General features: G+C 32.6%; 1 protein-coding gene across 3 annotated transcripts; it reads right to left on the minus strand.

Annotated features, from left to right (window-relative positions):
- Nucleotides 1-5,617: 5,617 nt before the first annotated feature.
- On the minus strand, nt 5,618-24,923 carry LOC117918368 (serine/threonine protein phosphatase 2A regulatory subunit B''beta-like). Of its 3 annotated transcripts, none has more exons than XM_034834961.1 (13): nt 24,279-24,923; nt 14,845-15,087; nt 14,595-14,700; nt 14,328-14,478; nt 13,545-13,650; nt 13,370-13,460; nt 9,931-10,072; nt 9,065-9,212; nt 8,824-8,933; nt 7,761-7,917; nt 7,549-7,674; nt 7,292-7,442; nt 5,618-6,354 (listed from the first exon to the last, which is right to left on the minus strand). In XM_034834961.1, exons 1-12 carry the CDS (start codon nt 24,426-24,428, stop codon nt 7,302-7,304), a joined length of 1,671 nt encoding a protein of 556 aa, XP_034690852.1. In that variant the 5' UTR covers nt 24,429-24,923; the 3' UTR covers nt 5,618-6,354; nt 7,292-7,301. The 3 variants fall into 3 exon arrangements, with proteins under 3 accessions (XP_034690852.1, XP_034690851.1, XP_034690853.1); XM_034834960.1 differs by having other exon boundaries at nt 14,328-14,481; XM_034834962.1 differs by having other exon boundaries at nt 14,328-14,427; nt 24,279-24,922.
- Between the last annotated feature and the right edge of the window lie 1,642 nt (nt 24,924-26,565).

A 26,565-nucleotide genomic window follows, 5' to 3' on the forward strand; every position in this document is an offset into this window, starting at 1 on the left:
CCTTAATGTTCTTAAACTTGACTATTTTCTTATATAATAAAGAGTACATATTGAGGGAGCATATTTTAGTAACCTTGGTTTTGTTATCATTAAAAAAATGGGAGATTTTCGTATCAATGTTTAGTTAATCTCAATTTTGATAATAATAAAACAAAGTTTGAATATAATATTTTATATTTCAATATGTTAAGTGAGAAGATTTTCAAATACGCAATCAAAAAATTATATCAAGTTGAGGAAATCAAGAACCAGAATAATACTTTAGATGGATGGTATTCTAAATTCAGTATTTTAGAATTTTTTTTATAAGGTTGTTGATATACTAGGATATGTCATATTTTATTAAAACATCTTATTTCATCCATAGGTTCTAAATCAACTTTATATTTTTAAATTTTGGGTTTCTTAAAACCAAATAGATGAATATGTCTAGTCATTGATCTTTAAAAACTAAACCTTTTTGAACCAAAAAGGATAAACTCTTTAAAGGTTGTTTTTTTTTTATAACTCCTTTATGCAATTTTAATTATTTTTATGAAAAATGATATTGACTATTTTAATAATAAAAACTCATATCTAACATGATTTTTTGTCATTAAAAAGGGTTTTTCAATCTTAAGTTTTCATATTGATCCAATTAGGGTCGTTAAGGGTAATTTATGCATCAATTTTTTATATGTTTTATATATTTGATCAACGGTTGACCAAAGTGGTTAAATTAGTAACCGATTGGCCAAAAATGCGACAATTTGGAAAAAGCATATTCCAACTAGTTGAGGTAGAACCTTGATTAGTCGAGGACTAGTCAAATTGTTGTTTAATCGAATGAGCTTTTGGATCTAACACTCACCTATTAGTGCATTAATTCCACCATGGCTAGTAGCCAGTTTGACCGGTCAAGTCCATTGGTGACTAACAACTAGTTTAGATCTCTAATTTCTCTTTGAAGACTTTAAGCTTCATATATTAAAAAGATGAAAATTCCAAATCTATTTCAACCTTAAAACAAAGCTTTTAAGCAAACTTTATTCTTAAATTTGCATTTCACTTTAATACACCTCTCAATACTATTTTATTTGTATCCATTCAACCCAAAACTCTAAAATATGATTTTTTTTTTTTTTTTTCCCTTAATGTGTAATCCTTGAGAGGTTTGCCAAGTGTGGGATTCACTTGGGGAGTTTAGGAGTATTGGGATCTCTTAAAAGGATTCATTGAAACCATAATCCAATTATGAAATTTTAGAGACTTTGTCTTTAAAAGTCTTGTTGTGAGGGTATTTGGAACTACAATCCAAGCATAAAAAGCAATGAAACTCTCAATAGATTTGAAGTTTAAGGAAAATGGATATAAATTGGGTTACATTGAACTATTATAAAAATAGCTATATTATTACTTATATTTGCCTTTCCACTCATAATTGTAAAATTTATAAAAATTGACTATCACCTTATTCAACCCGGAGATTACCTTGGATTACTTGGCACATAAAACCTAACAACTTTTACCTTAACAACAAAACACAAAGTGCTGAGGTGGCAAGACAACAAGAAGATGTGCTCCCAAAAAAGGAAATTAAAAAAAAAAAAATCTAACCTTGTGATCATTTGGATATCCTTCTTGATTTCTATTTTTAAAAATAAAAATTAGTAGTAATTTTTATATAAAATTTAGTAACTCTTATATATATATATATATATATATATATATATATATATATATGAACTTACCTTATATCCTTAAATATGAACCATTATCTTTCTAAGAGAAGTCCGGAAAAAGTTCATACATTTTATATAAGAGTTACTACCATTTTCTATTTTTAAAAACATAAAATAAAAAATGCCTCCAAACAACACCTCAGTTACTAGATTTGTAAAGTGAGATAATGCATCAATTGCTCAACTAGTTCTTTGCCTAAGTGTGTGATGTTTCTTTGTTTCCTATCAAGTTTCAGCCAGATCTTTGCCTCAGTATGTGACATTTCTTTGTTTCCTATCAAGTTTTATGGCTTGATTTGTTCATAATTTGTTGCTTCTCTTTCATAGAAAAAATATTAAAAAGTTTAAACTTCCTTGATAATAATTAAAAAAAAAAAAAAAAGAAAGAAAGAAAGAAAAGAAGGGTCACAATGAAATAGACTTATTTTCTAATAAATTAAACATACCTTCAATATATTTTTTTTATCTATAGAATTTATGAGCCTTAATAGAATTATTTGTTATGGTTCCAATGCATACCTATAAACATACTGATCGTCTAGAAGTTGTTAGTTATTCAAACTAAAATTTTGTTGGATGTGTAGGCACAAGAAATTCAACTTCATGAAATGTTTTCCACTTCACTAGAGGTTTGATATCTTGAAACTATTATTGCTTCATCTACTATAAAAGTAAAGTTTTGCATGCTATGAAACTACTAGATAGGCATTATGGTTAAAGAATTTTATTGAAGGCCTCGAGAGTGTTGATTCTATAAAGACCCATAAGGATTTATTGTGATCATTTGCCTATAATTTTTTTTTTTATCTAAAAATAATAAAAGTGGAAACTAAAAGCAAACACATCAACATAAAGTACTTTATTGCTAAAGAAAAAAATTAAAAGAGATGAAGTGTTCATCGAATAGGTGAATATTGCATTAATGGTTGCAGATCCTATGACCAAAGGATTGGCTCCAAAACAATATAAGGATCATGTGAAGCATATGAGTACTTCATAAGATAAAATTATGACTAAATATAACTTTTATTTAATTTATAATTTGTATTTCACTTTGATGCCTAAGATAAAATGCGGTCTTTTTTAATACAACATCAACCAATTTCATTAATATGATTATGCACCCATGTGCCAATATATTTTGTTGTCTAAAAGAATAACACTAGTTTTCACTATCACATTTTAATTTGAAAAAAAAAAATCTAGAACTTTAGTCCTTGTTTTACAACGCGTTTTATATCCTCTAAATAAAAAAATATTAGAAAACACATTTCACAACTAAAAAATTATTTTTCATTTTTTGTTCTTAAAAATAGAAAATAGGGTGTTTTCATAAATTATTTTTTAATTGTTTTCATTGATTTTTTTTAAGGTTGTTCTAAAACGCAATCATACAAACATGTGAAATGATTAAAAATAAAGAATAAGATATATAAAAAAATTAAAACAAGTTAAAAATATTTTAGGTTATCAAATAAATTTTTGTTCTACAAAATATCATAAACGATTTTAAAAAAACTATTCTAAAAAATTGTTTTTAGAACTATTTTCGAAAATAGTTATCAAACAAGACCTTAGTGGTGCTTGTTTGTAAACTAGTCAAGAGTGGTGCCCTCTATGGTGGTCATCGTGAATTAGTTTTCTATAACCACAAATGGTGCTTGATTTTTTTTTTTTCTTCAAGTTGATTTTAGCAACCAAATTGATACTTATTAGAGTCTATTTGGAAGTGCTTTTAAAAAACACTTCTAGCATAAAAAGTGTTTTTGGAACAAAATTAAGCATTTAATAAAATTTAGAAAGTACTTCTAAAAAGTTGAAAAATCCTTAATAGTGTTTCATAGAGAAGCATTTAATAGATGATTCTTCAAACAAAAGCTTTTTGAGAAAATATTTTAACTAAAAACGCTTTAAATAAAAATACTTCCAAACACATTCTCAAAATCCCTTTTGCAATACTTTTAGAAAAAACTTTTAGCATAGGAAAACATTTATGGAGAAAAATAAGGCACTTGATAAAATTTTAAAAACGTTTTTAAAAAGTTAAAAGTCCCTTGCAATGCTTCTAGAGAAGACATTTTAATTAAAAACACTTCAAATAATATATAAATTATTATTTTTATTTTTTATAATTAATTTAAATTTTAATAATATATAAATTATACATTTATTACTTCACCGATTTCACCATTGTTTCAACCAAAAAACCATGAAACGATAATTTTTATAATTCAATAACTAACTAATCCGGTTTTAAAAACAATGGCTTTTTGTTTTTACTTTTAACTAGAAGTTGAAATTGAAGACCAAGTGGAAGCCATGATTTTATAAAAATAATATTGGTATTGTAAAAATTATTAATCTTGAAATAACTTTGTACATGATCAAAACTAGAATTTAAAAAGTAATATTTTCTAGACTTTTATATTAATTGTTTTTTAAGACATTTTTTGTTAACATATAACCCATCAAACGATGGTTTCTTGCTTTGTTTGTTAATGATAATATTAATTTTAAGTAAATAATTAAAAACTATTAATTAGAAGAAGAATAAATACTTCAATTCAAAGCAATGGGATGTTCAATCGGAGAATATATAAAATAATAGAATTTCGGGTTTAGACGGGTTGTTCGTACCTCTGCCCCATGTCAGTAATAATATCATTGGATTGATATTTTACTCATCCAAACTCAATCCTACCTCATTAACCTTGCCCATACCAACCCCATTGAGCCTCAGGTCGGAAAAGATGGACAAGAGAAAATAATGGGTAAGACTGAAATTAATTTATCCTACTTGAAGAAATGCCAATTTTTCACTCCAAATGCTCACCTTGCAGATTAAGCATACTATAACTTCAAATCATCCTTCCTAACTATTACAACATGAATTTCCTTTTATTCCCAAATGTTTTAAAATAATCTTCAAATACTCTCTAACTCTTTCATTTCTCAACATTATTTACCAACCAACTACTCTCTTTTTTCTCACCCAAACGGCAGAATTATTGAACCTACTTTTCAAGACAAGTACACAAAACAATGGTATTTGTTGGGACGTCATTTGTTTTGAGTATATTTGGCTCTGTGCCAGTCATGAGCATCACAGAGTGGCCTCCCCAGGATTCGAACTTGATGGTACCAGGAGGGTAACGTCCTAAGCCTTAAAGATTGGACCCAAGTTCGAATCCTGGGGAGACCACTCCGTGATGCTCATGACTGGCACAAAGCCAAATATACTCAAAACAAATGACATCCCAACAGTATTCAAAATACGATTATTGTTTTACAGACAATACAATTGTTATATTAAGTTGATAATTGGAACAATTGCAGTGATTGTAAACTAGTTACCTCAACTTTCTGCAAAGAATTCACTCCGAAGAGCTTGTATGGAATTTGATTATGATAAGAATGTTTTTAGCCTATAGCACTTCTACTAGAAGTAATTTCATACAAAATAGACTAGCGTTTGAATATGAAAATTCAAAAAAAAAAAAATTCTTAGGTAATGTATTAAGCAAATAAAGAGAAAATATAATTTTTGACAAAAACACCAAACTTCACAAACAGGGTTGGGTTCCACTCCTTTTGATATGAAATGGAAATGCCTCTTACAAGTTACATCTGCTTGCATTTCCAAATGAAACACTATTCTAGGTTAGCACATCTTCATCCCATCATACCACAACACTTAGTGGTGTTTGTTTTTCTGGACTTATTTCTAAATTAAATTAAAGAATAAATAATATTAAGTATTAAAAAAATCAAAAGATTTATGGTGGTTCACTTTTAACAGAAAAGCTATATCTAAAGTGATTGATACTGGGTCCTTACAACTGAAAGGTCACAGGCAATTTTTTTTCCCCCTAAAGGGTTCTTAGGCTGCCTTCTTGTCAAATTCGTAAGTATATTATAAGGAAGCACTTTTATGAACACAACTCATGGATGTTATCATGACTTACATAGAAATTTTGGAATTCAGCAGCCACATATTTTTCTACAACAAATTGCAGTAACATTTTTCTTTTGTTGTCTCTTTCTCGTCTTCTTGCAACCAACCCAAAGAATTTCCCCCCAATTTCTTTTCCATCATAAATCCAATAAAACAACATATAAACACAATCCAGATACCACATGCAGAAGGGGGGGAGGGGGTGAAAGGACAAGCAAAAACAAAGGAAAAAAGGACTAAAATATACCTACCATCATAGCAGGGAAGACAAACATGCCATGCCAGCCACATTCCACCATTCGCCGCTGCTAGGAGGAAAGAAAGCAACGGACATGAAGCTGATTCCTAAAAAAAATTTGAATAACAATAGTCTTGACTATTGTTCTGGATGGTGAATAATCACCAGTCAGCAACTCAGCCACCCTTTGCAATGAAGCAACTGGCATTCTCTTTGTAGACAGATTTCACTGTAGCAATCCAGAGTGCAGCTTTGCATTAATTGCAAAAATGCAATTATATTACCTTCCAGATGAAAGCATACTTGAGGATTACATGACCAAGTTCGGATGATGTATGCAGACCATGCTGAGTTTTCATTCAAGGAGTATTTCCAGGTAACTGTTGTTTCTTCATTCGATGCCCAAGCTCAAGAAGCATTAGCAGCGTTCGTGTAGGCAACTGTGAACACAGAAAAAGAGGCTCAAACCGCTTCAGTTTTCTGCAAGACAATCTACATATTGCATAAAATAAGTTATATATCATTGAGTCTTTGAATACTCAAAAACTTGTATAAACAGATTGTATCTGGTTTAAATGGCTCACAGGTAGAAGACTGAGACCTTTTGAGACTCAACCTCCAATTGAACTACAGTAATATCAGGAAGTGATGAATTAAATTAGGTAGATTTAACATGTCTTTTAAATCATGTCATATAAGATCAACAAATCATGATTGGTTTGCTTTGTTGCATGATCAATCTCTTGAGTGGGGCTTCTTTGGTAACAAGCCCATTGACAAACATGTACCAAGTGCCCAATTTTGACATTTACCACTCAGTTCTGAAGCTTAGGTGTGAAACTTTCTTCTTCTGATATGTCACACAAACATAGATATTTGCACATGTTGAGCTTCCAATTTTGTTTCACAATCCCTAAAGGAAAAAACAAATTACTAAGGTGGGGTTTTGTTACAGTTCTTTTTTTTATATATATATAGAAATTCCTATAGAAAATATAAAAATTCTTATACAAAAAAAAATAGAAATTTACCTTGTGCTCTTAAAAACTCTTTCAAAATTTTTAAAATTTGAGGAAGTGAAAATTCTTTACTTAAATTTTAAAAGTGTTTTCAAGTACATAAGGTAACTACCTACTTTTTCTATATGAATTCCTATATTTTTATAAAACTTTCTATTTCAAAAACAAAAAATAGGAAATATACACAAACATGCATTGAAGTTTTATATTTTAATAACCCCTAAATTAACAGGAACAACAACATTCCCAAGTCTTGGCTTATCCAATTCAATTATTCAAATAAAACAGAAAACTTTGTTCTTGAAAGGAACTCTGGTATGCTTACTCTCCCTGAGGCCCCCCCATATAGTAAACTCACCTCATCAAACTCAAAATGGAGCTTCAAGTGATTCATCCCAAACTTCTGCACTTCCATTTGAGACATCTTCACCATCTTCTTCCATTGAAAGCCTAATGTATTCTCTATGTGCAAAGCGGTCCCACTCTGTCAAAGTTGGATCCTCTCGTTCCTGCTTGCCAAATAAATGCCAATGGGAATACTATAATGCTAAAGGAATAAAATACAACCTGGCAATGATTGATTACTAGGAGCACCTATAAAAATGTTGAATTTACCTGGCGTATTAGAAATGGATCACGAGTTTCAAAAGCCATGAACTTATTAAGATTGAAAAGAATATTGAAAACATTTCCAGAAAGTTTGCATCCCTTCAAGTCACGTAGGGTGATATATTCTTCCCTCTGCAAGCAAAAATCATGCCCTGAAAATGAGTTATTGCTAACTACTAGAACACGGGAGATGATCTGGGTACGAAAAAAGCCGTGACCTCTGGTGCAATCATGTCAACTATCTGACATAAGATATCCTCAAATAGTACAGGCTCTTGGGCCATGCATTCCATTCGATGCAACTGCTCCTCGTAAAAGAACTGCATTTCATTCAGTGTAAGCACTCCATTTCCATCCAAATCTATGCACTTGAACCTGGAAAATAAAAATTCACAAAGTGAGTGATGCACATTGATTACATAACAAATAAATTTAGAGCATCAAATTAAGCTACTGCCTCAAGCCTAATCCCATATACAAACTCTAGGAGAATACTTCAAACCCTATTCATTGAGACTTGAAAGAAAGAATGGGATGCTAAGGCACATGCTCATACCCAGGTTCACCTTAATTTTCTGGCTCATTCCTCCTAAACTAACTAAATGAGGAACTGTCCATAGAGTTTCTTTTTGCACACAAAAATGGGGATCCCTTTTCTTTCTTATTCGACAGATCATGGAAATTTGTCTTCCCAGTATTTGTACAGAAGCAGAGACCAGGTGTCCACAAACAGGATAAGCCCCTAATCAGTATCTCAGCAAGACACAGTCCAAAAGAATGCATGACATGAGCCATACTAGAGTAAGGTCATGTTCTAAACATTATAGGTCTATGCCAATGCAACATTTTTTATAATAGTCCAACAGATCTACCATTTCATCAAATATAATCATTTTCTTCACATTTTCTAATTTAGAACATATTTTCCAAGAAATGTGAGCATTACTTGAATCAATCCTTCCACATGAAACAAGACCACAAAATTTAATGGTTATTCACCACAAGCTAGATGTTTCTTTTCCATTTTTTTCCACAAATATGCACTTAAAAATATAGATTGATAGTTCTAAGCTAAAAGCCTAAAACCATGACCTGAAGGTTGCCACAGCCTTCAGTACCCTTAAGCCCCCATAAATAAGCCAAGAAGTTGAGGTATAGGAAGACTTCCCTTATTGTAAAATATGCAATGACTAAAGAGCTCTTCTAAAATTAAATCAACAGCTGAGTAGAAAAATAAAAAGTGATTAAAAAAAAAGGAAAAAAAAAAAAAGCAAGGTATACCAATATTCAAGACCAGGCTCTGATGACTTATCCTCCTCTGACAGCATGAAGTAAACAAAATCTTCATAACCCATCTTCCCCTCAATCTTGCTAGTAAACTTTCTTGGAACCTGAGAAGATAATTGAAGCACAAAAAACCAAAAGGTGGAAAAAGTCATTTTACATAGCATGTTGCTTCTACTTTAAAGCAGTTATTAATTTAATCTGAATCTTTTGGAAATATTACAAGATAAAAGCAAACCTGTGAAAATATTCTATCAACGATCCTGTAGGTAAGAGCATGATTACCATATCTGATGAGATTCTCTTTGTCAATCAAGAAATCATGATCTGTGTCCAGCTCCCAGAACTTGCAGTATATAACATAGAAGTGTTCATAAGAAAAGTACCTGCAGTTGAAGTGAAGACATGGGGCCTAGCAATTCATCATCATAAATAACTAGTTAATCTAATAATAAAACAAATATACGCATGTGTCTCTCTGTTGTTGAGAGCAAATCTCAACCAATATCTCTAAAACTATAAGGGAAGAATACATAATAAAAAAACATTTCACCCCTTTGTTATAAATGAATACAAATGAACACCTATCTAAATGGGAGCATCTTGTAGTACGACTAAGATACTCTTTTAAGAATACATGATATGAATTGTGTCAAGAATGTGTTACGTTAGCCTAAATAAAGAAAAATTTGCCAAAACATAATACAGTTTGTTTTTTAAAGTCAGTCAAAAAATTGGCCCACCTTCTAGCAAAGCCAAAACTGCTTTAACAAAGGAGAAGAAGTTATATTTCTTTTTTTAAGGTTTTCAGATTGAGCGAGTTAACAAATTAACTATAATCAGCCACCTTGCAAATCAGGTTTATGAGCTTAGAGCTCCAATAAACTAAAAGTTTGAGATTACATGTTCCAAAAGAAACACTATCAAAGAAAATCTTTCTTAGTCAGTGAAACCTCTATGCACCACAATTTTTTCTCTCTTTCTTTCTTTTTTTGGGTACAGAGCTCATATACATCAAATTTTCCTGCTTTCAACAATTTAAGTCACAGTTCCTGATTACTGTTCTAATGTAAACAATGCATAAAGTACCACCAGTATACCAACCTCAGAACTTTGTTAATATCCTCTTCCTCATCTGCATGTTGCATTGCAGCAATTAAATTTCCACGTTTCAGCTCCCTGAGAGTAAGACGACCATTTCCTGATCTATTGATGTAGTAAAATATTCTGTATATGACAGTTTCAGCTGGACCATTACCACACAAATTTATTTTGAAAGCATATCAGTAGCAGAATGTTAAATATCTAGTTGTTTACAGAAAATAATTATAATAGTAATAACAACAATAATCATACTATGTTGGAAATATCCAAAATAAAACTGAAACTCTCTGTCCAAAGTCCAACCTACAGCATAGTATGTCTCAGTCAACCTAAATAATGATAAAATCATATCCAAGAAATAACAATAAAGAGCGTGTCAACCATAATTAATGACCAAATCATATCCAAGATATAATAGAAAAGAACACCTCAAGCATAAATAATGAAGAGATCATATCAAAAAAAGAAAACAAAAAGAAGAAAGCACACACACACACACACATTGTCAAAATGGTTTTGTTTAAAAGAATCAAACGCATATAGCACAGAGAGCAATAAACAGAATCCAATATCTAACAAATTAAAGAAACAGCACAGACTACACTTCTAGGATGCATCATATGAACCTGTTAGTTGTGCCGCATTTGTTAATCACGAGCCTTTTTCCTTATAGATTATTACTGGTCCCGTGAACCATACATCACTATCAACTTTAAAGGTCTTTCCAGCTTTCTAACATTCTAGAAGTAGGAGGAAAGTACTCTTTTCTGTTCAGGCTTACTCAGATTCGCAACTCAAAAGGTTGCAAAAATAATATGATTCTCTAACTTCAATATAATTTTTTCTTCTTTTCAAACATTTTCATAAAAAGAAATGTCTTGACTAGAAAGTAGCTCAAAAAGCTTTTTCAAATTATACATGCTACCAAGGAGTCACAATGCATAAGGCTCCAAGTGGATTGATGGTGTTATCAAGAAAATGGATGTGTTATGAAAACAAAAAATTCTGACCCATCTCTACCAGCCCCAACCATGACCTTGGGAGTGATCAGGCTAGTATTGTGATAGCTCGAGTTAATGTTGGATTAAGGGGTTGAAACACCTCAATCAGCCTCTACCAGGGTACAGATAGATTGAGGTCTTGGACAAGCCAAACCCAACTTCTACCATACTATACATGATAGGTAGGATAGGCCACCTCTCTGATCAAAAAAAAAAAAAAAAACATCACAGAGAGAGAGAGAGAGAGCACGCACTTCATACTATTTGTGCTCCATTTCTCACACTCCATCTAGAAAGAATGGACATGGTAAGAACCATATGAACTTTACTAATGACATGCTCCAACAGAGAAAACCATACAATGTGCTTAGCCCAAACTGGTGTGTCATGTGTAGGGCATAAGAACCATATGAACTTCACTAATGACGTGCTCCAACAGAGAAAACCATACAATGTGCTTAGCCCAAACTGGTGTGTCATGTGTAGGGCGAGTGGGGACCCTATAAATCAGGTTTTTTTACATAGCCCTACGTCATTAACATTATGAAGTAGATTATTGACTTTTGGGGATTGATTGAGTTCTACTCAGAAGAGTGGAAGAGATTTTGATAATATCATTTAGAGGTTTTGGGGGACTTCCTTGAGGCAAGATTTTTTAGCTGTCTCACTGTGATTTGGACAATTTGGTGGGAAAGGAATGCAAGGAGATTTTAGGATAGGTTGAGGACTCTAGAAGCAGCTTGGAACTTGTTTAACTTCTCTCCTTCACTATGGGCTTCTACTAGTGAAGTTTTTGCAAGTATCCTTTTGAACCTCATTATGCTAGATTGGAACATAGTTTGTACAACCACTAGATTGACTAAGGAGACACTTTGTGAATGGGCGTCACCTCCAGTGGGTTTTGTTAAAGCTAAATTTTGATGAATGCTCTTTGGGCAACTCGAGGAAATTAGTGATTGAAGGGTTGCTTAGAGATCACTATGGCAAAGTATTAAGAGCATTCTCTAAACCTACAAGTCAGGGTTTAGCCATTGGGGAAGAAATTCTCGCCCTTTTGGAAGGGTTGTTACTGGCAAATGCTTCCGGTCTTTCCAATTTTCTAGTAGAAGATGATTCTACTATTGTCAAACCATGGACGAATAAGAAAGAGAGAGGACCATGGAAGTTTGATGGATGCTTGAGCCAAATTATTGACATTTCTTATAAGTTAGGATGTTCCATCTCTTGGGCTCCTTGCTTAAGCAATCAAGCAGCAGATGCATAAGCTACATGTGGAGCTAGACATATGGTTTCTTTTATAGGAGATTTATACCTCCCTGAATTGTAGCTAGATATAACTTTTTGAACTAGTATACATTTATCTATCTTTTTATCAGACTTCATATAGAGCATTGTGCACTTTTTGGAAGAACTTCTCATCCTTCTTTGTATATTATATTTCAATGCAATGAAATCATTATTTCTTATCAAATAATAATAATAATACTTTACATAAGGGAATTTTATAGAAACAAACACAACGTAAATCTTTCTATTACAATACAACAATTTTATTTTTTTTTGTTAATAAACGAGATATATATATATATATTTATATTAATGAAAACATGAGAAGGATAAGGAATCCTCCCCACAATTACAAAAAAACTTGATCATAATATGATTGACCTCTACTATAAAAGGAGTCTACACAAAAGGTTTAAACTACAAATGTCTTTTCTCTCAAGGATCTCCAAACCCTTTTGATTTACACATCGAAAGCCAATTGAGTTGGATAACACTGAGAAGAATGCCTTTAAAAGCATCAATGCATGAGGCCCTAAAGAGGAATAGAAGTGAAGTAAATCTCACAACCCCTCTATCGTCCTCCAATTATCCTAACAAATTCTACCATTTCTCTCTCACCACACAATCCAAAGCAATGTGTGATTAGCTATTTGCCAAAGGATGATGCCTTTACTAGAGCTCCATATCGCATATACTCCTAGGCGGAACCCAATCAATCCCAACTTGTCTAAATAGACAATGCCCAAGCCTTAGAGCTATCAAACAATGCAGAACGAGATTCTCAATAGATTCTCCACTCTGCTTACATAAAACACACCAATCAAGCCTAAGGGATTTGAAAGGTCTTCTCAACTATAGCATATTGTTGGTATTTACCTTTTTGTGTGCCACTAACCAAACAAAAACCTTAACCTTAAATGGGACTTTAGATTTCCATATAAATTTGGCTGGGCAGAATAGAACAATATAAACTCCAACTCAACCCCTGATGAAGCCTTTTACACGTCACAGTATGTGAACCATGGCAATAAAACACCCGTAAAGGTACAAAAAAAACAGAATGGGGTGACAGACAAGGAAGTATGCAGATAAAATTGCATCCATTTAGAAGAAAAAATCATAATGAACTAGTCAACTAATCCAGTACATACCATATCTTTCCTGAAATTCAGGTGTGCTTTGTAAGAATTCCAAACCAGGATGGGTAGCCAAAAGATCTTGCAGAACAGGTTTAAAGTCGGCCTGTACCCAGGTTCCACATGTAAGCATGGAATGGAAAACAGAGTCAAGTAATCAGCCAACAGCTTTTGCAGCCTGACAACAAACCTGAGTAAGGTATTTGCAATCTGGTTGCTTTAGAATTCTAAATATTTGTGTTGCAGCATCTGCAGTGAGCATATTGCCATCAACCCAATATTTGATGAATGCATCCCTACAAACATAAGAGCAAACTTAGCACATATGATATAAGTAAATGCGATTAAAAGAGTACAATCACACATCATCTAAGGAGGAATGATTGATTAAGTCAGAATATCAATCCACTAACATATTATTCCCTCCATAGCACAGATTACCATTTTAGGTCAAAAAGAGAACCACAATACCTGACACCTTGACAAACTCAATTGCAAAATGCAACCAATTCTCTAGAGGTGTGGTGTGATGGAGGAGAGATCTCACAAAGACCAAATGACATTGCAACATGCAAGTCAAACAGAACTCCAAAGATGAAATTTTTTTTCCAGTGAACATTTTAGAGAAGAAAAGGAAAAAAAAAAAAAAGGAGAGAGAAGAGGGATACACATGGGTTATACAAGCCAATAACCATAACTAACTTACCAAAAAGCAGAAAAAGAATTCTATTGTGATTCTGATTGCCAATGCAGTATAATTGGCAGAAAAAGAAATAATAGTAACTCACTTAAAAGGGGAGGGAGGGGGGAAGAAGAATATACTTGCCAAACAACTGAAGTAGCAAGAAAAAAAGGTCTAAAAGAGCTATTTTCTCTCATAGAAATCAATTAACAAAGAGATGATGTGGGAGCAAATAAACTGTAAAAGTAATCATAACAGAGGAAAAATAAAGATACATGTAAAATTGCCTACTTTGTCACTATTCCAATGCAATCGGTATCAATCTTTCTGAAAAGAGCCGAGGAGAAAAATGATGGTAGTCTGCATATGTCCTTTGTGACCGATTTAAATTCTGCATCACCAAAGAAAAAACACTTATTCCATCCAAGAGAAGAAGATTTTTCTTCTTTTCCAGTGTAATGGTGGGTTAGGTTAGGTCAGGTTAGGTTTTGGCATGGAGCTAGAAGAACATATCTACAAAAATATTAATGAGTATCATAAATCAGACATGCATCTCACCATTTATTTGCAATCCATCCAAATGGTCATCAAAAATGTGATTGACTCTAGAAAGACATTGTTCTTTTAGCTCTTTTGGAGGTGGACGACCATTTTGAAAGTAAAACTGCACACAAATAAAAACATACAATATCGAAAGAATTGGTTTCTTTAGCCCTGAGCAAATAATGGAAACCAGCATATTCAAATCCAGGAAGTAAAAGCCCTTATTCCTGTAGGTGACACAAAAGACTTTAGAAGTGAATCAAACCTGAGGTATGGGTTCTCGAACTGGTTCAGTGACCAATTTTAGTGGAGAGCCTAGTGAAGAAGGGCTGGTTCTCTGCTTTGAAACACGTGGAGAAGAGGACGCGCTTCTTGGTGAAATGGGAGGAGCACTGCCAGCAGGAAACAGGGAAGGCAATGGATTATTTGCAGCAGAATTTGCACTGGAACAGTTCACAGAAGCATTGAAGGAAGCACCAGCTTTTGCATCATTAATTAAAGATTTCACCTGCAATTATGTCAGAGCAATAAGGAACATTTTCAGAAAACACAGATTCCACGTATTGCCTATAAAGGAGTAAAATAAGGAGAAGAACAAAGAAAGATATTGAAATAGAATAAAACATAGGGTACATATTAAAGTGACACAAGAATAATAAATATTTCATCTAATTATCTAAAAGTAACAAAATTTTATTAAAAACTTTTAGCAATAAGAACATAATAATATGATACATTAACAAAAAGAAGTAGTTTGTGCTTCATATTAAAACTCTCCCAGCTTTGAGTCTCTGTTTCATTTGCTATAAGAGTTGCATGCAAAATTTTTCTATCCTCCACAAAGCATGCAGATAAGCAAAAAGTTTGCATAACCTCACCACCAAACTTATTGGTTTGAAGTCTTTCAAATCCTCTAGTCTCTACTCCCCCTTTCTTAGGGACTAACACTAGAAAAGTTGCATTTAAGCTTCTTTTAAGAGGGTCTTGCTTGTAGAACTCCCTAAACAATCCCATCACCTCATATTTTGCAAAGTCCCAACAAAATTGTCAAAAGGTTGTGGAGACACCATGGCCCAGTGGCTTTATCCCCACACAGGCTACAAAGGGCTACATAAACTCAGAAAACAAGGTCTCCAGGTACTCTAAATCATAGTTTTAAAAGGTGTGCTTTAACACCTTGTTTGCCAAGGCATGTGCCTTGTTGGAGAAGCATGCCTTGTCCACTTTACTTTTTCTTTTTAAAACACTTTTATTATTGAAATTTATATAATTTCATTACTTTTTGTTGAATGTTTCTTTTAAATGTTTGAAATCATAATTTTTTATTGATTGGATTAAAATTTGGGTCATATTTTATAAAATTGATATGCGTTCTATATCACATTTCACTTCACTCAAGCACTTGCCTTATATTGCACCTTACACTTAAACTATAGGAGATTTTTGCACCTTAGATGTGCCTTTAATCTCATTAAGACAACTATGGAAAGCATTAAACCACCCCTTCTTTATATTTGCATCCTTTATATGAAGAAGTCAAGGCATGACCCTTCAATGTAAGAAGTAGCATTCATGAAATGCCAAAATAGAGGATGCTAAATGCCTCTAAAAATCCAATGAACTTGCAATGCAGGAATACATGATTGCTACTTCCTAAGCAAAAAAAATGTTTCTTAGTTTCACACCACAGCACTACACCAAGATGAATGGGAATGAAAACATGGTACCAAAGGAGAGTGCTCCAAAAAAAGATTTAACAGATAAGCCCCTTTCTAGACGCCTTCCCACCAAAAGGAATCAATTCCATCCACTTTTTTTTTTCCTGATAGGCAAATCAAACCTATCCATTCCAATGTTATAAGTTTGAAGACCACCACCATCCCATACATCCAATCCTAGCAACCTCTCATGAAACAAGGATTCTAATGACCATGAAAACCTTTGAGCTCCAACACTCAAAAATCATAGTTCATATAAATGCAGTAACTTCAATACTTCAAAGCTATCACTATACATATAAATATTTTAGCTACAAAGTTCTTGTAATTGTGTTTTATAGAAATGAAGTGTTTCTCCTGGTGTTTTGTAGAAGTGGAGTGTTTCTTGTAGTGTTTTCTAAAAGCAAAGTGTCATTATAAACAAATTTTGGTCCATGGAAGAATCCACTCTTAGGTCCCATAAGAGCATTTTCTAGTGTAATGATATATAAGCCTATAAAATTTTCCACTAATAATTTTTTTTTTATCAAAAACAAAGGATATATTAATTAAAGTGAATAAAAACATAAGAAGGATGAGAAATACTCCCCATGATATAAAAACTTGATCAATTATAATATATGATTTTCCACTAATCATATATTAAGCTTGTTTACTTTTGCCTTTTTTTTCTTGTCTAAAAAGGTTACTGTTCATATTTCTAAATATCCTCCTATGTTCTTAGTTTTACATTGTTACTATAACCAACATATGATTTCATACTTTGCTTGACCAAATGCAAAGGTCACCTAATAACAAGATAAATCTCTTCCCTTCATGGTATCTTAAAATCTATAACATGAGTCTAAAACTAAACTTTTTTCCATGTAAAGAAATTAATGGGAAAAAAAAGTCTACTTCCATAAATTTCTTTTATCATAAACACACTAGATCTTTTTATCAATTAAATAAATCGAAAGACAAGACACCCTTCCATAATATACAAATCTTATCAAAATAAGAGAAAAACCTCCTTAACAAAAGGCCATACAAGTTGATCAACGAAAAAAGGTTACAAAACTCTATGCGCCAAAAAAAGAAAAAAAACACTAATTACATTCTAAAAACACAAAAAAAAAAAAAAAAAAAAAAAAAAAAAACATCTAAGAAAAGACATCAAATGCTTTGCTCCTATGTTAGCAAAAAAGCCCGCCACTTGATTGGTTAACCAAGGAACCCAACAAATGAAGCATCAAACTGTATAACAATATCAAATATTTGGTGTAGCAACTTGTCAAACCTCCATAAACATCTTTCATTCTTAGCCACCAAAGAAATGACAATAACAAAATCTCCCTTCACAACAAGAATGGACAAGCCCAAAGCTTTAGCCTGAACAAGACCTTATAGCAAAACCAAAATCCTAGCCTCAATAGCAAAAACCTTACCTACAGGTTTAGAATAAGCTTATATCATGCACCCTAACAATCTCTAATCACCCCATAAATTCCAAGTTGCCCCAAGGTACCCAAAGAACATCCATAAATGTTTAACTTGATGAACACTTCAACTAGTAATGACCATACTTGAGGTCTTCTTAGCTAACCTCTTCGACTTGTGTACAAGACGCCAATTTAGTAATATAAGGCTCAAGAAAGTGGTTGTGAAGGCTTCAATGACAAAGGCCCAAAGAGAGGAAAAAGAGTTAAACAAGTCACAAATTGCATATGTTGCCCTCAAAACATCCTAAAAATCCTTGCATTTTTTCTTGTCATATCATCCAAATAAAATTAAGGCTACTAATACTCCATAAAAACTTGTCTTCAAAGCACTAAAAGCTTGTGAAAGAAATGATCATCATCTATGTCACCATAAAGGGCGTGACCTAGTTAATCAAGTAAGGATGAACAATTCATGCCACAAACCCAAAGCTATTGTGCAATCAATTGATATATGACACACCACTCCCAATAAAGAACTTTGAAGGACTCCACTTTTGAAGCATATTATTGGTATTGAGCCTCTTACTAGCCACAAGCCACACAAAAGCCTTTACTTTAGGAGATGCCTTAGATTTCCAAATTAAGTCAGTCAAAGCAAAAGGCACAATAAAATTCCAACACAGGGAAAGGGAAAAGATACAAAATAGAATAGATAGAAGAATCTCTTGTCCTTACCACCCTAACAAGATTTGGGTATTGAAGATGAAAGGGTAGATCACCACACCAAATGTCTTCCCAAAAACAAATTCTTATACCATTACCCACAGAAAAGGGAGTGAAACAAGAGAGATTAGAAAGATCTGAGCAATAGCTTCCAAGAACAATAGAAAACAAAAATGTAACTAACTGACAATAGTGTTGATATCTCAACATTAAAATGTGGCCCATAAATACTTAGAATGAACCTTCCTTTATATAAGATCTAGGTGCTCTGGCACATATTCAATTAGCACATTTAATTTATTTATTTTGTTCAACTATAAAAAAAAAATACTTAGAATGACCTTGTGCCATATAGCATTGTTCTCCTTAGGAAAACCTCTACAATTCTTTTTATAGAAAATGAAAACAAAAGTACAAGAAAGATGATTTATCTTTCAAAAGAACTATAACAATGCAAAACATGAATCAAGAGAGGTAGCATATCAAAACAAAAGCTATAAACTCAAGCATCCCTTTGCAAGCTAATATCAAGTCAATCAATACGGCAATAAAGGAACTAAAGGTTGATCTTGAAAAAGATGAGCCAAAGGCCTTACTTTCCTATGATTCTTAGGCCTTATTTAGGTTGGCTTTCTGCTTCAATTAAAATTTGAAGCCCTAGTTATGATTTTAAAGGACTAATTTTTCTATTAAGAAAATTCCATTAAATATGAAACAAATTCCAACATTAGTTTAAAAAATAATAAATAATAAATAATAATAAAAATAAAAAATAAAAAAAAAAGTCTCTTCACTCGGAGAATATTTGGTTGGGTATTCCATGTATAGTGCAAGATGATAGTATACATGCTTCCTTTTTAATTCAACCACTAGTTTGATCATGAGGCAATTATGATAAGCCTCTACTCTATGAGCCTCTTATACTTATGTCTAAACACCCAACCCTTTTTTATATGCAAGGGAAATAGATTAATGATCGACTACCAAACCCAAACAAATGGAAAGATAGCAAGTGCTAAAACATGAAAAAGGAAAGAGAACTAGAAAGGAAAAATCACATGGCTACAATCCCCATCCCTTAGCCAAGATATCAATTAAAAACAATAAATTTGTTCCTTTGAAAGGTGGAAGAGTACCAGAGAAAAGTGTGAGTTATATAAAACCAACAGTTTAAGATCATCTAATCGTGCCAATATTTTATACAAACAACCTCTATATTTGGCTTCATCAATCATCACAACCGTGAATATAGCATGTGTCTAACTACCATATATTCAATGATCTTTTCGTTTTATAATGCACCCAATTAGGAAATGCTTTTGTATGGTTGATAGTCACCAAGGGAAAATACTAATTAGCAACAATTTAGAAAAGGACCATTATCTTCTAGATGATGTTTATTTAGGTGATGATGAAAGGTTATCAAATCATCCACTTAATGTCTAAGTCTTCACTTTTCAAACTAAGTGAACAAGTGCATTTTTTATATATATAAGAAAATGAGAATATATTCAAAAAAGCCCATAACAAAAAGGGGGGCATCACCCAAGAACACAAGTACACAAAGTGAGTCAAAAGATAAGAAAAGAAAACTAGAAAGAGTTCAAAAGATCGATGAAATTAATAAGGGCAAAACACCATCATGCAATGAGTTTCTTGACTAAAAAAGAGAACAAAATAGACTCTTCAAGTGATTGATCCAAGTATACCAAATCTTCAAATATTCTACAATTTTGCTCTTGCCAAACAATCTAAAATAAGCACATTAGAAACATCGTTCAAACATTCTTGCACTTCTTCCTAATAAAACTCCTATGCAACTACAATAAGATCTCTCAAACCAGCCTCAAAAGCATCCAATAGAGGCTAACAAGGAGAATACAAGATGCCATAAGATATGAGCTTTACTAGAATGGATCAACCTTTGGTTGTCTATGTATTCATAGCTCTTGCACAAGCAACACTACCTAGGTTTTCTTTTCTCTTTTTTTTTTTTAGGCAAAATGGGAAAATATACCAAAAACTTTTGCAAAATACAAAAAATGCACCAAAGCATAGTTTTAAAAGGCACACTTAAAGCGAGCCTATGCCTAAGGCATAACCACTCCCTAGTTATAGCATCTTGTTAGCCAAGACATGTGCCTTATTGAAGAGGCGCACCTCCTCTACTATACTTTTCCTTTTTAAACGCTTTTATTGTTGAAATTTTTAATAGCAAATTGAAATCTATATAATTTCATTACTTTTTTGTTTAATGCTTCTTTTAAATGTTTGGAATCTTAAACTTTTTATTGATTGAATTAGATTTTAGATCATTTTTTATAAAATCGAAATGCATGCTAGGTTAGTTTTCACTTCACCCGAGCATGCACCTAGTGTTGCGCCTTACACCTAAGCTATAGGAGACTTTTGCACCTTAGGTGCACCTTTTAAAACTGTCCATCAAAGTTCACATGATGCATACAATAAGCACCAACTGAAAAGCAAAAAGGAAGACAATAAGGTAAAAAACAACCTCCCTCCCCTTATTAAGAACCCAACCGATCTACAAAGCCTATCATGGTTAAGGAATAGTCATCTATATACACTCTGACCTGATCCAAAAAGATACACATAAAAGAAGATTTGATAACTTGACTCAATTGTTCTATATTTTCAAACGGCCTCTTATTTTTCTCCTTCCATAATGTCCAAAACAGCAATGTATTCAAAGGCGTTGGTAAGGCACGCTTCAAGGTGCACCTTAAGGCTAAGCTTTTCTAAAATGCCTTGAAGCATTCACAAAAGTGCTAGACTCCCAAAGGGCGTACACCTCTAGAGTTAGAGTGTATCTAAGGCGCGCTTCGGGTGCATGTTCAATGTGTTAGTGCTTAAGGCATAAGCCTTGTCTTTTTGTTGTTGCGACTAGAAAGAAAAAAAAAAACAAAAAAGGGTTGTCATTTAACCAAAAGAGCCTGTAGAAAGTGCAACTAAAGGAGAAAACACAAAGAACCCTAACTCTTAACTCACTGTTGATGGATTGTCGGCAGCAACTCACTCCGGTGTAGGTACCTTCAACATCTTCCCGTTACTCCAACAAGATCTCCAAGTATGGTCCTCAGCTCTTCCTTCTTCTCTCTCTTCATTCTCCTTTATTTTCTTCTCTCTCATTCTAATTTCTTTTATTCTCCCAAATCGATTTTATATCTTATTTTTTATTTTTTATTTTCCCCTTTTCTTTTCTTTTTCAATCTTAAATAATGTTTTATTTCACACCTATTAGTTTTTTTCCTTATCTTTTTCTTTTTTCTTTTTTTCAAAAGGCGTATCGATCTCCTTGTTTTATGAGGCCGACCTCTTTTTTTCCCTTTTTTTCTATATAGGAAAATAGCAAACTAGATAAAATTGAATTTCTTTTTCTATAATTAATTTTATAGAAAATCCTAAAAAATTTAAATGATTGAATTTTTCAAATAGGAAAAAAAAAATCAGATAATTGATTTTATTTTGATTTGTAAATTTCTTTAGTTATTATTTTTTTTCAAATAGAAAAAAAATTAGACAATTGATTTAATTTTTAAATTATTTAGAATACGAACTTGTAGAATTTGAACTTCATTATATAATTGAAATTTTATTCTTTTATGTTCTAAAGAAAGGTTATGTAATTGATTTAATATTTATTCCAAAAATTCATATAATTCAATTATCTTTTAAATATTTTACACATTTTTAAATTATATTTTAACATTTAATGATTATAAAAATGATAATCTCAAAAGGCTTACGCCTTAACACTTTGAGGTTTACGCCTTGCCTCAAAGGCATAAAAACACCTCACCTTATGCTTTCGCCTTTAAAAACTTTGCAAAATAAATACAAAGGAGAGATCATCCATGCTTTCTTTTGCTTCTTCCCCACAAATGAACAATGCCAACTCAAGAAATTTCCTCTTACTAAAGAGTGCACCGTGCTAACTCAAGAAAGAAAAACCCAACAACAGCTCCATGATAAAATGCAAATATTTAATATATAACTCATCATACCTAGCATAGCACATTATTTATTATTACTCACCATTCTTAGCATAGCACGTTTTTTAAATAATTAATGTATTGAATTTATTAACAAAGAAAAAAAATAAAAAAAGGAATGACAAGACAACTCAATTGCCTTTAAAAACCTTACTCTCTTCTAAGATGTTTGATCCTCCAACAACATGGAATATGGAAAGAAAAAGCCAACTTATCACAAATAAGAAGTCCCTTTCAACATATCTTAACTCTAATTATTGCTTTCTCTAATTCGTTCAAGAAGGCGAGAAGCTCCCACTTTAACGACACTACCATACGCTACTGGCATCAAAGAAACAAAACACTACTTTGGAGAATGGTATCTAAATATACCACATGGATCAATTTGTCTTTTGAGGAGCAACAATCAAATTCAATTCACCCATTTGTAGGTGTAGGTGTAGGTGTAGGTGTAGGTGTAGGTGTAGGTGTAGGTGTCCATTAGGAAATGGTAGACAAATGACATCTTCCAAACTCACAAGTCGTGACTGCAACTCTTACGAACAATTTAAGAAGCACTCCTTCAAATCTTTAGGATTCAAAGACCAATGGAAAGGTAAGAACCCACTTATCGTCTTATCCAAAGCCTCTTCCTCTCATTTGGGGTTTTCCTAAAAATGAATATTCAACCATTTCTTTCCATCCACACAAGTGAAAGCAATGCAAGTGAACATTTTGATTCCACCTCCTCTTTTGAAACTCCTATATAGGCAATAACAACTATAGAATCTTTCATATAGGAAAATAAATAAATATAAGATTCAATTTTTGTTATTGGTGCCCAACAACAAGGAGGTGCACCCAAGTAAACAAACAGAGAACCAGCATTTCAAGATGCTATCCACAATAAACCCACTCTAGTGAAAATCCTTTGCCATAAAGAATCGGAAAAGGGTCAAAGCAAAAACAGTCTTTAATGCTCAACTCTGCCTTTCCACTGTAAATTGGGAGGAAGTAACAACATTATTTGCAACATTAGGAATGTATCTACAACTTGCTCACATCTAGACAAGGCGTTAAGCAACTAATATTAAATCCGTGGTGAGATGAAAAGCAGGAACATGTTCAATTCCATTATTATGTTATCCAGCAGGATGCTTTCATTATATTTATGCAAACGTATATTTTCACCATGATAACCCCAATGTTCATATAAGAAGCACAAAACAAAAGGAAATTAAATGTTACCCAGTCAATTATCACATGGCTTCTTTATTTGTACTATTCCACATCTGTCTTTACCATTTGATAGCAACATCCTACCTTCACAACAGAACTGTCCCTTCCTCAGAACTACAAAGCAATTTTCCCTTCCACTTTTCCATTTTCAGTGCCACTACAATCTATATCATATATCACATACTTGTTAGAAAATCACATCAGTTATAATTTGTGCAACCTCAACAACCGCTTATAGAAATGATATACAATAGATTGTCCTGTCACAATAAAACACATCCCAACCCAACTGTAAAACCAGCCAATTCAAGCCAAAGTGGAAACCAAACCGCCAACAAATTCAAGACAACGTGGAAAGGAAATCTTCCAGATAAAATATTTACCGAATTTCCTTAAACTTTCTACTGGCACTGCGGGACTAGTTAAATGGACAAAACTGAAATTCTACAACACCGAATCTAGTGGAACTACTGGCCATAATTCAGATAATTATCTAAGTTTTGTCTCGTTTTTTTTTCTTTCAACAATTTTTTCTTCAACCACAAGAGTGTATTACGAAGCAGTACAGAAGAGAAGAAGAGAAAGGAAGAAAAAAAAAACACATACCAGTCGTCCAGTGTCCGGAAGCGAAAGCCACTGAGCAAACAACTCGTCAGCCAGTTGTGGACTCGCTTTCACCGCAAACGACGACACCTCTTGGAGTTGTAACAATTCAGGGTCTAAAGTCGCAGCATCCACCATCTCTCTGTCATCCATCGCAAGACCCAATACACAAATCAACGCCCAGGCCTGTAAACCCTAGATCTCCAATTCTTCACATTAATCTAACCACCCCGCTCCTCCCGCCACCAAAAACACCACCACACCCAAATCACACAAAACAACAACACTCCACTCTCCTCCCCATTCTCTCCTGCTTCAGCTCCAATTCAAGCCGACAAAACCCTGACTTCTCAACAGACGGGACCCACAAAACTCCAACTCTCAAAATCACGTCCTTCGTTTCCGCCTCGAATGTTCCGCCTGATCTGTAACCACTAAAGTCCAACTTCAACGGCGCCTGAGCGATGCCGCGGTAGAGATCGCGAAGGAACCAAGGGAAACTGTAGAGTGGAGAATCGGAGAACGAGAGCGAAGTGCAGAGAAGATTCGGGGTGGAATTGTACGAACCGGATGGTAAAGAAACCCTTAAAAGGGAACAAGCAGCGAATTAGATGAAACCCTTGCTCAGAAAGCACTGAAACTGCCCAGGGCAAAAGGCTCTGTAGAAGTAGACGTATTTTTATACGGTGGGTGGATGTCACGTGACTTCTAGGGCTCCATTTTTATTTTTATTTTGTTTGACAACTTTTTCTCGGTCAACCGGACGGTTTAAACAAGGCGGGGGGGAAGATTAAAAGCTTTTATTTTTTGGTATTAGATGATAATTGATTTTTTTAAATTATTTACGTCTCTTTGGTTTACACAATTATTTTTGCTAAACTTGCATGACCATATATAATAATTGATTTTTTAAAATTATTTATATTTATTTGTTTATATTATTTTCTATTTAACTTGCATGAACGGTATGTCTTAATAGTACAATTCGAACATATTAATTCAGGTTGAAAGTTAATCCATATTTAACTCAACAATAAATCATATGTGCTCGAAGTCCAATCTATCCCAATTTATAACCGGAGTTGGCTCAAACTCAATTCAAGCCTTTTTTTTAAGATCTAATTAAAATCGGGTTTGGCTCAAGTTAAAGAAAAATATGAGTTAAGCTCAAGTTAGATGAGTTACACGAATTAATAAGGTCAAAATTATGGATCGGGTTGTGTTCAATCACACATAGGAATAAACAAAAATATATATAAAAATTTGTTAGTAGTTCAAAAAAAAAAAGCTTGCAAGAAGTTTACATTTTAATTTGTGTAAGAATTAACCCTATATGCTACAAGAAGGGTTTGATTTTAATATAAGAAGATAATTTATCTATTTTATATAAGATAAACTATTTAAATGTAATTAAATTCTTTACGTTAATTAAAGTTTAAATATCACTATAAATGATATAATATGAAATTTATCACTATAAATGTATACGATGTTGGACCATCAATAGTAATTTTTCTTTAGAATTCAGCTACTATTCTAGTTCATCCTAACATTTTCCACCTATCCGATTGTTATTGAATAGTTTTTTTATATCAAACGAACCTCATCATAAGGTAATTTTAATGTGGTTGATTTTCTCCCTTCGTAAACCCTTTGAATGTTAAACTTAAATAAACATGATAAAATAAGCTACTTATATATATATATTTCTAATTAAGAATATTAAACTCTTCATTTCTTTACATCGAGTTCAAGTTGGTTGGCATCCTTAACCAAGCCCAACCTAAATTTAATTTGAGTTAACTTTTTTTTACCCAAAATCCAACCAAAGTTGCAAAAAAGACTACTCAAATCCTACTAAGTTGTACCTTTAGTAATTTTTTTCATTTTCATTTTTCAAAAATTAAGAAAAAGAAGATGAAAACATCAATTTAATGTTTTCATTTTTTCCTAAGAAAAATGAAAATTATTTTCTCAAAAGTTAAAATAAATAAAATTACACAAAATACTTTATGTGATGCATGATATAAAAGGAATATATACTTATATGAACAAAGTATTGTGTTTTATATTTTGTTATTAATAAAACAATGAATTATTATAAGTGAATATATTTTTATATTACAAACTGATTCATTTTAGTAGATTTATTAAAGTAATTATGAATTATTATAAGTGAATATATTTTTTATTGTACAAACTAATTCATTTTAATAGACTTATTATAAGTATATTTTAATATTTCATTACTACATTTTCAAATAAAAATAAGATAAAGAAAATAAATTGT

The sequence above is a fragment of the Vitis riparia genome, chromosome 7, assembly GCF_004353265.1.
Source record: "Vitis riparia cultivar Riparia Gloire de Montpellier isolate 1030 chromosome 7, EGFV_Vit.rip_1.0, whole genome shotgun sequence".
In the NCBI taxonomy this organism is placed as follows: Eukaryota; Viridiplantae; Streptophyta; class Magnoliopsida; order Vitales; family Vitaceae; genus Vitis; species Vitis riparia.

Excerpts from the sequence above, each read along its gene's own strand:
- LOC117918368 (XM_034834960.1), bottom strand. The coding sequence starts at position 24,428 with ATGGATGACAGAGAGATGGTGGATGCTGCGACTTTAGACCCTGAATTG. Across the intron at positions 9,213-9,930 it reads GATATTAACAAAGTTCTGAG|GTACTTTTCTTATGAACACT; the intron begins GTTGGTATACTG and ends CTTCAACTGCAG. Across the intron at positions 7,675-7,760 it reads TTGACATGATTGCACCAGAG|AGGGAAGAATATATCACCCT; the intron begins GTCACGGCTTTT and ends TTTTGCTTGCAG.